At 45.0% G+C, this 15,758-nt stretch overlaps 1 protein-coding gene and 1 long non-coding RNA gene across 3 annotated transcripts in view; both read right to left on the bottom strand.

Annotated features, from left to right (window-relative positions):
* Positions 1-5,511: 5,511 nt before the first annotated feature.
* On the bottom strand, positions 5,512-8,922 carry Gm39134. Its single transcript, XR_870160.1, has 2 exons — positions 8,056-8,922; positions 5,512-7,283 (listed from the first exon to the last, which is right to left on the bottom strand). It is a non-coding gene; the product is annotated as a predicted gene, 39134 (long non-coding RNA).
* A 441-nt stretch (positions 8,923-9,363) lies between these two features.
* Erich1 (glutamate rich 1) overlaps positions 9,364-15,758 on the bottom strand; it is a 64,457-nt gene continuing 58,062 nt past the window's right edge. Inside the window, exons 5-7 of one of the 2 annotated variants that reach the window (XM_011242050.1) lie at positions 14,075-14,266; positions 11,443-11,635; positions 9,364-10,059 (exon numbers count right to left, since the gene is read on the bottom strand). In XM_011242050.1, the coding sequence (XP_011240352.1) occupies positions 11,562-11,635; positions 14,075-14,266 (266 nt within the window). In that variant the 3' untranslated portion in view covers positions 9,364-10,059; positions 11,443-11,561. Of the gene's footprint in view, positions 10,060-11,046; positions 11,636-14,074; positions 14,267-15,758 lie in introns of those variants that run through there. The other variant, NM_001034862.2, reaches the window with a different exon arrangement.

Raw genomic sequence — 15,758 nt, forward strand, 5'->3', positions numbered from 1 at the left:
TGCATGCACACATGCATACATACATACATACATACATACATACATACATACATACAAGACTTCAAAGCCTGCCCCTACAGTAACACACTTCCCCCAGCAAGGCCACACCCACTCCGGCAGGGTCATACTTCCTATTAGTGCCACTCCCCACGGGCCAAGCACTTACTTGCATGAGTCTATGGGGGCTGTTCCTATTCAAGCGACCCTAGTAGGTAACCAAAGAAGGCAGACCAGGAAGGAGAGGATATAAGAGGAAAGGCTGCATCCTCTGAGCTGTGGAATAGCTCAGGTTCCCACAATACTAGCATTCTCTGTCAGCTTCAATGATGAGGTACAAGGTAGCCATTGCACATCCCAGCCAGACTTATGAATGGATACCAGGACCCAGGAGAGCTGAGCTGTGGGTACTAGTGGCTGCAGGCCTAGGCCCTTATCTGTGTTGGTTGTCTGGTGGATCAGGAGGCCTCTGATCTCTGACTGGTCTTGACACATGAGAACTGCTCTCTTAGAAGCAAGAATGCAGGGCCCTAGAATCAGCTCCTGTTTCCAGAATTTCCCCAAATCTCTGCATACCTCCCCTTGGATGAAGTGGGAATGAGCAGGGTATATGGATACGGAACCTCTGGCAGGCGATCAAGAGGGCTTCATGTGGTGGGAGGCTGGGCTAGAGACAGTCTGTAGGGTGGATGTCAATGTGCTTTGGGTCTGCATACAGTAGAAGACTCTACCTGGCTTCTGGGCTCCATGTAGGGAGCTCAGTCCTGGGACAGGTGGGTGGAGAAGAAAGGCTCAGTGGTGAAGCCAGGTAAGCAGCGTCTGTCTGCACAGGGAGCAGATACCAACCTTCCATGGAAGCAGTGCAGTGCGAGGAGGGACAGGGTTGATTCCTTTGACACAGGAGCTGCTCCAGACCCTGGAGGCCAAGCACCGACTCTCTTTCCCTCATAGCCGCTCTCTACTATCATCCTTTGCTTTGTGGTTTGAAAATGAATTCTCTCCCAAGGCCCGAGTCCAATGCGCAACAGCACAGAACTGCCCAAGCTTTGCCTTCAGTGAAGAGAGGTGTTGCTGGCTCCCAACAAGGCATCGTCGACACAAGCTGGGTCAAGGGTCAGAGACCCAAGCCCTGGCCTTGAGAAGGACCTGAGAAAGGGAGTGGGGAAGGAGGGTGGAAGGGAGGGAGGGAAAGGCTGAGAAGGCGGGCGGGGGTGGGGTGGAGCAAGTCTTGGAAACTGGGAACCAAGGTCAGTTTCCTTCCTTGGTACCACTGTGTTCACTGTGACCCCTAGGGTGTTTTATAGTCTGACTCCTGCGCTTTTGAGTCCCAATTCCAGCATAGGCTGACCTCTGGTGAGGCTGCAAATGGGAAGGGCAGTGGGAGCCTCAGAGCTGGCAAGAATTGAATATCTTCAATGCCCAGCTTAGAGTGTCGCTGTAGTTTGTACCATCTTATCAATTTCAAGCTAGCTGTGCTGTGTTGGAATATTCTGTCTGTGGAATGTAACTTTGCAGCAATTGGAACTATCAGGTTGTCCAGGTGGAGACCACACTCCAAGAGTTGAATGCCAGGTCTTCACATGGGTGAGGTAGGTTGACCCAGCTTCCATGGCTCGAGGCCCTGTTTCTGAATTCCTCCATCTGCACTAGGCAGCATGAAGTCCGTTGGAGAAATGTCCATTGTGTAATTAAGTGGGAGATACTTCAGTTCCTCGTCCAAGTGTAAAAAAAAAAAAAAAAACCAAAAAAACAAGCCGGGTGTGGTGGCTCACGCCTTTAATCCCAGCACTTGGGAGGCAGAGGCAGGTAGATTTTTGAGTTCGAGGCCACCCTGGTCTACAAAGTGAGTTCCAGGACAGCCAGGGCTATACAGAGAAACCCTGTCTCGAAAAACCAAAAAGAACCCCCCCCCCCAAAAAAAAAAAAAAAAAAAAAACCTCGTCCAAGTGTTTGGCGTTATGTTTAAAATGATAGCTATTATCAAAATTATCAAAACCCATTTACTTCTTAGCAGATGTTTAATTAAAACCCTCCTAAACTACTCTGAGATTTAGCTAGGCGAAGCCCATGTTGACTCGAATTAGTTTCAGCATATTACAAGCCAGAATGGCGTTGAGCAGAAAATATACAGCATTTCAAATGCTCTAATTAAAAAAGGAGAGAGAAAAAAAAAGAGTTCTTCTCCTTACCTGCAATAGCCTTATGTATTCAGGGTAATTCTTCACAAATCAGAAAGAAAGAAAAAAAAAATCCTACCAAGAGCAACTAGAGGAGACCTGGAAAAACTTCCTGGTCTCACAAAGACTTTTTCTAAACTGACATTTAACAAAGTATAGAGTGATTTAGGTAGTGCTTTTTCATACCAGCATGTGAAGGCTATGAGGCAATACATTAAGTCACTGAATTACCCCTTAATAACTTGCTGTCAGGATCAAATGAATGAGATTCTCTAGGGGTCACAAGGGCAGAGCCTGGCTCCAAACACTCTGCCTTGCTGGGAAAACATGGCGATCCTCTGTCAAAGCTTAACCAGGAAGGCAGCAGTGTCCCAACCTCTCCCAAAAGCTTCAGTGATCCCGAGTTGCCCATTTGATCCTCACCAGTTGTGGTGAGTTTGAATGAGAATGCCCCCCGGGGACTCATATATCTGGATGCTTGGTCCCCACTCAGTGGAACTGTTTGGGAAGGATCAGGAGGGCATGGCCTTGTGGGAAGAAGTGTGTCATTGGGGCAGGCTCAGAGTTTCCAAAAGGCTTGTGCCAACCTGGGTTTTTTTTCTCTTTCTCTCAGCCTCTTCAGCTTCTAGCTTGTGGATTGAGATGCGAGCTCTAAGCTGTTCCAATCCCAAGCCTGCCTGCTGCCTGCTACCTGTCATGATGGTCACAGATTCTAACTCTCTGAAACCAAACCAATAAACTTTTTCTTCTATAAGATGCCTTAGTAATGGAGTCTTAACTAAGACAGGCATGGTAGGCTGTTGCTATCCCCACTTTTATAGTAGAAACCAAAGCTCAGGTAGCTGTCTGTACAGATGACAGCAGACCTCGTGTGCATACCGGGTGCATGCTACGCACCCTCTGAGGGAGCAGTGCACATATTACAGTTCCTCTTGTAATAGGTTTTCCAATTAAGAGGGGACCCTAACTTGAAGGAAACTGTCATATCAGACCTGTGATTGCAACAAACTACTAGTTATGACCTCACTTTTGAGGATGAAGATGTGTGGCTACAGACCAAGGCTGCATCCACATACTCTTTCTAAACTCAGAGTAGCACATGCAGGGGGCTGTCATGTCAGGAGTGCAGAACACTTTGAAAGCAAACTTGCATATGCCTGACAACTGCATGGAGATTTAGGATAGAAATGCCATTTACTATAAGTTTCAGTGTCTCTGGTTTTATGTTAAGTTCCTTGATCCACTTAGATTTGACCTTAGTACAAGGAGATAAGTATGGATCGATTCGCATTCTTCTACATGATAACAACCAGTTGTGCCAGCACCAATTGTTGAAAATGCTGTCTTTCTTCCACTGGATGGTTTTAGCTCCCTTGTCGAAGATCAAGTGACCATAGGTGTGTGGGTTCATTTCTGGGTCTTCAATTCTATTCCATTGGTCTACTTGTCTGTCTCTATACGAGTACCATGCAGTTTTTATCACAATTGCTCTGTAGTAAAGCACTGAAACTTATAGAGGAGAAAGTGGGGAAAAGCCTTGAAGATTTGGGCACAGGGGAAAAATTCCTGAACAGAACAGCAATGGCTTGTGCTGTAAGATCGAGAATTGACAAATGGGACCTAATGAAACTCCAAAGTTTCTGCAAGGCAAAAGACACCGTCAATAAGACAAAAAGACCACCAACAGATTGGGAAAGGATCTTTACCTATCCTAAATCAGATAGGGGACTAATATCCAACATATATAAAGAACTCAAGAAGGTGGACTTCAGAAAATCAAATAACTCCATTAAAAAATGGGGCTCAGAACTGAACAAAGAATTCTCACCTGAGGAATACCGAATGGCAGAGAAGCACCTGAAAAAATGTTCAACATCCTTAATCATCAGGGAAATGCAAATCAAAACAACCCTGAGATTCCACCTCACATCAGTCAGAATGGCTAAGATCAAAAATTCAGGTGACAGCAGATGCTGGCGTGGATGTGGAGAAAGAGGAACACTCCTCCATTGTTGGTGGGATTGCAGGCTTGTACAACCACTCTGGAAATCAGTCTGGCGGTTCCTCAGAAAATTGGACATAGTACTACCGGAGGATCCAGCAATACCTCTCCTGGGCATATATCCAGAAGATGCCCCAACTGGTAAGAAGGACACATGCTTCACTATGTTCATAGCAGCCTTATTTATAATAGCCAGAAGCTGGAAAGAACCTAGATGCCCCTCAACAGAGGAATGGATACAGAAAATGTGGTACATCTACACAATGGAGTACTACTCAGCTATTAAAAAGAATGAATTTATGAAATTCCTAGCCAAACGGATGGACCTGGAGGGCATCATCCTGAGTGAGGTAACACATTCACAAAGGAACTCACACAATATGTACTCACTGATAAGTGGATATTAGCCCCAAACCTAGGATACCCAAGATATAAGATACAATTTGCTAAACACATGAAACTCAAGAATAATGAAGACTGAAGTGTGGACACTATGCCCCTCCTTAGAATTGGGAACAAAACACCCATGGAAGGAGTTACAAAGACAAAGTTTGGAGCTGAGATGAAAGGATGGACCATGTAGAGACTGCCATATCCAGGGATCCATCCCACAATCAGCATCCAAACGCTGACACTATTGCATATACTAGCAAGATTTTATTGAAAGGACCCAGATGTAGCTGTCTCTTGTGAGACTATGCCGGGGCCTAGCAAACACAGAAGTGGATGCTCACAGTCAGCTAATGGATGGATCATAGGGCTCCCAATGGAGGAGCTAGAGAAAGTACCCAAGGAGCTAAAGGGATCTGCAACCCTATAGGTGGAACAACATTATGAACTAACCAGTACCCCGGAGCTCTTGACTCTAGCTGCATATGTATCAAAAGATGGCCTAGTTGGCCATCACTGGAAAGAGAGGCCCATTGGACATGCAAACTTTATATGCCCCAGTACAGGGGAACGCCAGGGCCAAAAAGGGGGAGTGGGTGGGTAGGGGAGTGGGGGTGGGTGGGTATGGAGGACTTTTGGTATAGCATTGGAAATGTAAATGAGCTAAATACCTAATAAAAAATGGAAAAAACAAACAAACAAAAAAAAAACTGAAAAAAAAGGAAAAAAAAAAAAAAGAAATGCCATTCACACGTGCGTCCACAGAAATCTAAGTGAACACGCCCCTTTTCAAAGAATTTCTCACCAACAAACTTCTGGTACCCTGTTGGTTAGCTTATTTTCCCAATTGCCAGAAAGATCTAACAAAGTTATTGTCAGTTTCCTGAGAGAGAAATGGTCCAGCTGTTAAAGGCTATGGTTAACAACCAGAAAGTCAAAAATTACTTTTTTTTCCATTGATGAAAAACCTAGAATCCAACTTTCCTCCTGGAGTGACATAAACAGGACCAAGTCTAGTATTTATTTTAACGTGTAATCTTTTGATTAATGTGTCAGTTGTGCATACTGAAGAGGTTCAGAGTGACATTTAAACATATGCCCATTCACGGACCAAGGCACTTTCTACCCACACCTACCCCTTCCGGTCTTAGCCACATTTCTCATTGCTGGGTGGGTTCATTTTGGCCCATGGTCTCAGAGGATTCAGCCTATCCATGGTGGAGAAGCTATGGAGGCAAGAGCTTCAGGTGGCTGGCCATATTGCCTTTGCATAAGCTCTGCATCTCTGCCAGTCTGTCTCATTCACCATCAAGACAGCCCGAGTAACTCTGTTCCTGGAAGGGGTTTTTTCTAGGAATGAAAAAAAATCTGATTTTACTTGACAAGGGCCAGGAAGCTCAGTGGCTTGCCATGTCTCAAAGGGGACGGTTTTGCTGTGAACAAGTGGAGAGCTGTCAGCATCAGGAACTGAGCTCTGTCACAAGCCAGCAAGATGTTCTATGCAGGCCAACTTTCCCCCCTAGCTGCCTTGTTGGCATGTGGCCTCTGGACTAGGTTTTCCTTGCTGACTGGGGCTATTGGTTGAGCATCAGTGATAAGGTGATTGCACCACGGGACACATGATCAAGTGACTACCATAGAGTAGGGGCCTCATGTGAAATACTCTCCGACTATTTTACATCAGGCATTGTTGGGTAGGCAGGCCTGGGGAATTAATTACAACCCAGTTCAGGGCGACCTTGGCTTATTAGAGGCTAGGGCAATAGATTAGCTTGACGCTTTCAAAGGAGACTCAGCCTTGGAAGGAACAAGGACCGAAGTCCAATGAGAAAACAGTGAATGTCTCTGAGGGAAGAGGGAAGAGAAGGAAAGAGCAAGGGATGATGGGAGGAAGAGTGAGCAGCACTGTATCCTGTCAGAAGAGGGAGCAGTTTTTAGGTTGTGTTGGCAAGAGTAAAATAGCTGGAAGCAGCAGGGGAAGCCCAGACAGAGGGAGGCCTGGAGGCAAAGGCTGCCAGACCATACATACATACGTACATACATACATACATACATACATACATACATACATACATACATAGAGCCCTATTCTCTCCCATTTGTCTCTTCGTTCTCAGTCTTTCCCAGAGCTTGGTACTGAAGGGTGTCTCCCCAAAGCCAGGACTCTGAGCCCCAAGAAGTAGAGAGAGGATGTATCAGAGAGCCAAACTGGAAACAAGAGCTCAGTCCTACGGCCATAAGAACAGAACCTGAAGCAGCCATCTCAATCTTATTAGACTTTTTCAGAGCCCCAAGCAGAGTACCCAGTCTAGCTGTGGCAGACACATGTGGTGGGAAACAGTGTTGCCTCAGAACATTTATCATAATTCATAGTAGGTAGCAGAAGAAACATTGTAACACCACATTGCTGAAAGTCTCTGGGGCTGGGGTGGAGGGAGCGCAGTCCCCTTGGAACTGCACAGGACTTTGTGTGGTCGAAGCATACATGTGCATGCTTCATGGACATGCTTGGAGAAAGCTAAATGCATTTGACAGGTTTTCAGAATACAGTGTCTGGGAAGGAGAAGACATCCTCAGGGCTAGGCGGGAACGAAGACTCAGAATGAATCAATAGTACTGGGCGTGTGGGCTCCATGAGCGCTTCAGCGATGGTAGCAGCAAGGCTGGGCACCAGCACAATTAGGGAGGTGTGCCTGCCCACTGGTTACTGCTCCAGTCTGTACAAATAACACCAAAATCAATCAGCAGAGTACTAACAAGCTTAGAAAATACCACCCCACTTCTTGAACCATAATCACCCATGTTAGCAATCTCCTAAGCTCTCCCTATATTCTTAAGAGCCTCCTTCTCTTTGTCTTCTGAAGGGTTTGTAGGGATTAAGTGGGCTGTACGCACAGTTTGTAACACTGCAGGAGAGAAACTGATCTTATTACTTATTGACTTCAATCATAGCGGGATAAACAGATTAGCCACGGTTATGCTAACGTATTACAGACGAGCTCTGCTTCGGCATAGTTCTCTGTCTGGAATTAGAATTACATACAGAAGTTATGAGCTGTGATTATCTTACCTGCTCCCATTCAATTACAGCCTCCACTGCTGCAAACTAATGTGTAACCCTGCGTAGGTGCTCCAAGAAGTGGATTAGGGGCATCAGGAAAGAAGTCATTAAAGTTGTCTCATTTGAAATTGGAAATGTTTCCTAAACATTACTAAGGATACCTGCTGCAGAGACTAAAGCTGAGAACCCAGTGTGTTAAGTCAGAAGCAAGATTGGACGTTACGTATAGAAGAGACTGAGGTTTGAGTAGACTCAGGGCCAGGGCCTGGGTCTAGGTGCACGGCCTGTAGCTCATCATTCTTTTCTATCATTCACAACCTGTCCCTCCCCTCTCCTAAGCATGGGAAATAACAGGGTCCCTAATGCCATTTACTAACATATTGTAACTTGGTCCCAGGCACTATCCCATAGCCCTTCTCAGTCCTTACCTTTTCCGCCACACATTCCACTTCCCAGATGGAACCGCTACACTTTTAGGGTCAGGAGCACTAAAGAAGCATTGCAAGGAAAACCAATCTCTGGTTTACAAAGGAAGAAGAGATTACGGAGCTTCTGTGGAATCAGGTTAAGGGCAGTGGATTAGAACACACTACCCCTCAATGGTGCATTCATATGTTGGGCAAGGTGATGTAAGTCAGGGCTGTCCAACCTTTCGTCTTCTCTGGGCCTCAATGCATGATGTGTCTTGGAGCATGTATTAAGTACACAACACACAAACAAGAACCTAAGGGTCAAAAAGGAGCTTTGTGTAATTTTCACAATCTCGACCACTGCAGATACAAGACCCCACATCGTAATAGTAGTTATGAAGCATCCTATATAGAAAGCAGGTCCCACATTTGCTATCACTAATGAAAATGAAGAAAACACACACACACACACACACACACACACACACACACACATAGAATTAATAAAACTTCACTGATTTATCTACTTATTATAGAAGAGGGCAGCATAAAACCAGTGGAAGACTCGATGTTTAATTTGAGGATGAAGGCGTCAAGATCTCGTTTGATAGGTGTAGCTGAGATTCTTGGCTGTGTTCTCAAGCTGAGCATCGAATAATTTGTTCAAGTGTCTTCCATTCTTGAAAATAGTTGCTCACGTATATCAGTGCTATGAATGTGGAGATGGGATGGCCTGAAAAGGGTGTACTTGTGCAAGAAAGGATATTTGTTCCTGTGAGGATGGGCCCCATAACAAAGAGATACAATAGAGATTTTCTCAGCTGGGCATGGTGGCACACGCCTTTGACCCCAGCACTGGGAGGCTGAGGCAGATGGAGCTCTGTAAGTTGGAGTCAGCTTGGTCTACACACCGAGTTCCAGGCTACCTTGTCTCTCTCTTTTTTTTTTTTATTCTTTAATTTGAATGTCATTGGAAACACTGTGCATTCTGTCTGAAAATTGGCAGGTAACATACGGAACATTCAACGGAAAATGGAGTCATAAATATACTGAAGTACTGATATTTTCCTGGACTGTATGAAATGTTTTAAAAATGTAATATCAAAAGATTAAGGTTATAATTTTGCCCCACAACATGGTGTTTAATCAGTGTATCAAAATACAAACAACGCTGGACTCAACTGGGGCTTGCTATCATTTCAATTTCCTTTGAAAGCTGTCATAGTTTGACACGCATTGAAAGTTGGTTTTCATCTTGATGACACATGCTTAATTCATTTAAGCAAGCAGTTAAATTCACTAAAAAACAAACAAACAAACAAAAAAAAAAACCAAAAAAACTACATCTGTAAGCCTGTCTTTATTGTCAAGCTCTGGCATACATTTTGCTTCGATATCATAAAGGACTTGATGATGTTACAAGTCATAAATCTTTTAACATTTGGCCCCAGCTTAGCTATCTTACTCCCAAAAAGTGACACTGTTGGTCAGCACCAGTGACTTTAAGGCATTTCTAGAGTTGACAATGACTTCAAGTTTGCCTCTTGGGAAGTTCAGACTTGATGGTGATTTGTGTGGCATTCTTATCCATCCTTAATGATCCTGATGTATTTTGCTGTGATACCCCATTAAATGTGAAATTTGGGTGGAAACTGTATCATCTTTGATTAGTTTTACAAGTCCCTCTCTTTTATCTGTCATTAGTAGGACACCATTGATAACTATACAAGATATGCTGGCGATGGACAAAAATTCTCATTTAAATATGTTTATGTGCATGAATGTTTTTCCTGTATATATTTATGTGCACTGTGTGTATGCCTGATGTCTGCAAAGGCCAAAACAAGACATTCAATTACCTGGAACTGAAATTGTGAATGGTTGTGAGCCACCGTGTGGGCTAAGAACTGAACCTGGGTCCTCTGCAAGATCAGCGCTGCTCTTCAGTGCTCACTGTCTCTCTCCAGCACCTGCTTCACGGTATTTTGTTGCTTCATGTAAACTTCTCGATCCAGCTGTGTCCTTTAATATAATTAAAGAAGCCATTTCTTTCTAAAAATTATATTATCTAGTAAAATGGCAAGTTAAGTAGTATTGTTAGCTTAGTGTCGTCATCTATCGCCAAAGCTAATTTAAAATCAGCTCTTCTACTCTCCAAGACTTTCAAGAGACTTTCCCGGTTTTTGTTTTTTGTTTTCAGTTTGCCTGGCTGTAGTCTAGTGAGACAAGCTGATTTTAGAGCTAGGCACAGTGGCACAGACTTACAAAGCCAGTGTCTGAGGAGTGTCTCAGTGGGACAGTGAGGACACTACCACTCCAAGGTGACTACGAGATGACCTTTATCTCATCCATTATTCATTACTAAAGTTGTTATCTGCACAGCTAGTTTGTATCTTCCCCAGCACCTGTGACTGATGCTTTTAGAACTTAAAACTGGTGGCTGCCCCCTTAGTACAAAGAAAGATACAAAAGAAAGAAAGAGAAACAGATTGTTCATATGATTCCTAATGTAGATAATCAGGAAGAGAACCAATTTATCTATAACAAAGCTGTGTAAGCTTTTTGGTACCCGTATAGAACGTATGATGCCCCTAAGGCATTTTAGAAAATGTTAATTTTTGTCTGTGCAGGACACCAATGATAACTATATAAGATATGATGACAATGGACAAAAATTTCTGTTTAAACTTTTTTTATGTGCTCCTGCCTTCCCCTTCTCGAGGCCTCTGCTGCTGATGCTTCGGGGCGGGCGGGGTGGGGGTGGGGGTGGGGTGGCTGGCTGGCTGGTGAGCCTCTGGGAAATTCTCCCACCTCGGCCTATCATCTTGCTGTGGGTATACTGGGGCTGCAGTACAGATGTGCGCTGCCGCCACAACAGCACTGGGTTTCAGTGTCCAAACTCCAGACATCACACTGCATAGCCAGTGTTTCTACATGCCGGGCCACCTCCCGGGGCACTGGGTTCTCACACACAAGGCGATTTATAATCTTATCACAAATATGATAACTCCAAACTATATAGTTTATTTAATAAAATATCTGCTTTTGTTACAGGTACCAAAAAAAGATCTAGTTTTATGAAGTAATTCAATATATACATAACAGTAAGCAAGTAAATTGCTTTCATTTTATCCCAATTTCTCACTTCAAGTCTCAGGTGATACCTTGCCTATGATATACAAACACAGGAATAAATAACGTGGTAGAAATGTCTTCAATGTCTCCAGTGTTTGATTCACCAAAAATAATAATAATAAATACATATATATGTACAAGCATGAAGTCTGAGTTCGAGTCCTATGCATAACTAACACCTTTGAGTCAAATGACAGCTCTTCTTTTTTTTTTTTTTTGGTTTTTAGAGACAGGGTTTTTTTGTGTAGCCCTGGCTGTCCTGGAACTCACTTTGTAGACCAGGCTGGCCTCCAACTCAGAAATCTGCCTGCCTCTGCCTCCCGAGTGCTGGGATTAGAGGTGTGCGCCACTACGCCCAGCATGACAGCTCTTCTTAGGTGATGCTGATCTTATTCGCTGCTTTTTTCAGGAAGAATCTGCGTGATCCAATAATTAAAGAAGGCTGTGATTATCTTGGCATGGTCTGTAAGGCAAGAACAAAACAAAACAAAACAAAAATAAAATCATAAATAGTTATTTTACAGGTTTTAGCCCTTGGGCCCAGAGGAAACCCTGAAAGAATCTAGCAAGATGATGTCTTGGTGCCCAAGCTGACAGAGATCTGGTGCAAATAGAAACGGAAAGAGAACAGACATTGGTGTCAAGGAGAGAAGAGCCCTAAGTAGTGTGGACCAGGAGCTGCACGGCCTGTGGCTTTCAGGACGGCAGTTCTGTGCCTGGACAGCCAGAACTCCCCGGGGGGGCCAGCACATCTCCAACATTGCCTGCCAACACTGCAGCCCCTTCCCAAGGCAGCAGTAGCCAGAGCCAGGCCTTTTCTCAAACATCAGCTCTGGAGTCACCCTGTACTGCCTGTGAGTTCCGGGTTCCGGCTTGGACACACCTCCTAGAGTTTAGTTTCAGACAGCTCTGCTTCTAAAGTTCTCAGCTACAGAGGATACAAGCTGACGCCAAGACTGGAGGTCTTCCAGAGTGGGGGCAGAGGGGACCCCTCCCAGGTCTGGTCAGACCCCAGGGCTGCCCTGGTGTAGTCTGTTTACTTCCAAACTGTGTAGCATGTAGATTCTGGGAGCTCTGGTGCACGGGTAGGGTGGTGGTGCCCAGTTTCCCCTTAATTTCACACAAATACTTTTTATTTTTTGCCGATGGACAAGGTGTTTGACCTCTCTTTAGTTTTCTTGTTCTCTGTTTGGATACTGTAAGTAAACTTCCACACAGAGAATACAAGGAGAGCTGAGTGCAGGCAGCCGTGCCTTATCTGTAAGTATCTGTGACACAGGTCGGCTCAGCAGACCCGTGCATCGAGGGACCTGTGACACAGAAACAGGTTCACGTCCAGGATTTAGTTCTGTCCACCACTCATGGCAAATGTGCCTGGAATAGACTCTGTTCAGTGAGCGTAAGGCAGAACCTGTGGCTTTCACAATGCAGGGTCTCCCCTGCCCACACTCTTGATGTATTTTGGGATACACGCAAAAAGTGCCAGGACAACTAGAAGAAAATTAATTTCATCTCATAAAAAGTTCACATTAGTTTAACTTAACAAAACTAGCTTGTTACAGTTTGCTTTTTAAGTTTTTAAAAACGGTTTTTGGTGTGGGGTGGTGGTTGTTGTTGTTGGTGTGTGTGTGGCATGGTATGTGTGTGGTGTGATGTGTGGTATGGTGTGTGGTGTGGTAAGTGTGTTGTGTTGTTATGTGGTGTGTGTGTGGTGTTGTGTGTTATAAAGGGTGTGGTTTGGGTTGTGTAGTGTGGTTATGTGGTGTGTAGTGTGATATGTGTATTATGTTGTGTGTGTTGTGGTGTGTATGATTATGTGTCTGTACCTCATGTGCACAGGCAGAGGTAAAGGGAGAGGCAGGTGTCTTCCTCTGTGGGTTCCTGTCTTATCTCTTTAAAAGCTCTCCTTGAGATTAAAGTTCATCAACTGGATAGGGCGGCTGGCCAGTCATCTGGGATCTGCGTGTCTACACTGCAGGACATACAGACAGACACATGTAGGACATACAGGCACACGTTCTCGTTCCTGTTCTTCTAGATAGGAGCTGGGGTTCACATTCATGCCCTCTGCACACATAGCAAGTGTGCATACCCGCTGAGCCATCTCTGTAACTTGATTTAATATTCTAAAAAGCCTTTTTGCAGTTTGGCATAAAACCTTATTGTAAATATTAAATTTGTCAAATACTTAACACAGGCCCACTATCTGCAGCCCCTCTTCTTCCCAGATACACATCTGTACTCCCTACAAGCACACTTCCATATTTGTGAGCTTCTCTGTCCCACATCTTTTCCGGTCTCTTCCATCTGTCCGGTGGCCTGGCCTGTCGCAGGCCATCTTTGCTCATCTCTCTTGTGATTCCTCATTATCTGTCATAAAAATGCCTTTGTCATCCATTTCCCCCTCAGCTTCATCTAAGTGACACTGCCCCTCAAACTCCTCCAGCTCTTCGGAACAAACCTTGGGTCCTTAACAGGGCCACGCACCAAGCCTGATACCACATAAAACAGTTTATTGAGTGGGTCACTGAAAAAGATCAGAGAAGTGAGAAGAAGAAAGACCACCACAGCAATTCAATAGTCTTCCTAAGTGTTCTAATGCTGAGTTTTTAACAAGGCACCAAGATCTCCTGAAGATGGAAAACTTTAACCTCTATCGATCGAGTTGGCAGAAAAGAGAGAGAGAGACAAAAAGAATTATTTCTCTTCCAATTAAACTTAGAGCAAGTGGCCCCACCAGACCCGATGCCTCAAAGGCCAAATATCAGATGGCGCATAGGTTTCTGGATACGTTATGAGGCATCTTTTTATGCCAAATGGAAGCACAGGAAATTCCTTTCTCTGTAGGTTCTGTTCTAGGTCTTATCGGAGGAAATTCCTGAATAGACACTGCGGCACTTACCTGGAGGCATCGTACAGTGCTCTGGGAACATCTCCAGGGCGCTCTTCAGTCTCTCAGTGTCCTGCAGAAGCAGCAGGGTTTTCATGTGGTCCAGGATGAGCACGTCCGCGGGAGGCATGCCTCCGGACTCAAGGAGGTGAAGCAGCTCTTCAGCGGTCTCTGGGCACACAGCTGGATCGTCTCTGGGAGTATCTGGAAGAGTCACAGAGTTTTAGTTTCAAGACAAACTCCCGCCCCATTAGGAGTCCCCAAGTACACATCCCTGGGGCTGAGATGTGCCGAACATAACAAGTTACCAGGACAGAATGGGAACAGAACTCTGGGAAGAAACATGACATCCAAGTGCCGCCATACCAGCGACTCTGGAGAGGCGGCCTGTGACCATGTCTTGTTGTACTGGCTGGTTTTGTGTGTCCACTCAACACAAGCTGGAGTTATCACAGAGAAAGGCGCCTCCCTTGAGGAAACGCCTCCATGAGATCCAGCTGTAAGGCATTTTCTCAATTAGTGATCAAGGGTGGGAGGGCCCACTGTGGGTGGTGCCATCTCTGGGCTGGTGGTCCTGGGTTCTGCAAGAAAGCAAGCTGAGCAGACCAAGGGAAGCAAGCCTTCCACGGCCTCTGCATCAGATCCTGCTTCCTGACCTGCTTGAGTTCCAGTCCTGACTTCCTTTGGTGATGAACAGCAACATGGAAGTGTAAGCTGAATAAACCCTTTCCTCCCCAACTTGCTTCTTGGTCATGATGTTTTGTGCAGGAATAGAAACCCTGACTAAGATACTTGTCTTTTAAACACCTTCCAAGCATAACACTATTCTCTGAGTCACTGACAACAGCCGGAAAAACAGACACGGAAACTAAGCCCAAGTCATGCCACGGGTCTTTGAGAATATCAATGGAATCAGAGTTCTGGCCGCAAATCAAGAAACCCCTCCTGGAGGTCAGCCTTGTCCGTTGTCCTGAAGGCCTGCTGGTCCAGGTGCCTGTTTTGGACAGAGAATGTCTTTTCCTCTTTGGCTCCTTTTAAGATCTTTTAAACTTTCATCAATTTACTTATTGTTTTTGGCTAGCACACAGAGTAACAGGTTTCATGGGGACATTTTGCTTTCACGTGTACTCCTGGCTCTTGCCCCACCCACTGCCACCACCACCTTTCTGGTCCCTAATGAGTCCCTCCTGCTTCTGTGTCACACGTTCCACATCATCTGTTGCCCCTCCCTCCCATTCTTGGCTCATTTCCTCCCACCTTATGGTCCCCCTTCTACTTCCAGGTCCTAGACACACACATTTGTAAACTAAGGCTCATATTTTATATGAGAGAAGAAGCCATTGCAATGTCTGTATATTCAAGTCTGGCTTGTCTGACTTAACATCATTAAGATCTTCTATCCTGTTTCCCTGTAACGCTCAGCTTTCAAACTTTCTGCAGCTGGATACAATCCCACTGTGGTGCGCACCGTCTTTTTTTGTTTCTTTGTCTTTCCCAGAGTTTTCTTTTCTATCAGCGTTCTGTTGGACATGGCGTTCATCTGTGATGCTGTCTCTAGAGTCCTTGTGGTGGCTTGAATAGGAATGGCCCTGTAGGCACATAGATGTGAATGCTTGGTCACCAGGAGTGGCACAACTATGAGATGTGGCCTTTTTGGAGTGGGTGTGGCCTTGTTGGAGGAAGTGTGTCACTGGGG

This window comes from Mus musculus, chromosome 8, assembly GCF_000001635.26.
Source record: "Mus musculus strain C57BL/6J chromosome 8, GRCm38.p6 C57BL/6J".
Lineage (NCBI taxonomy): Eukaryota > Metazoa > Chordata > Mammalia > Rodentia > Muridae > Mus > Mus musculus.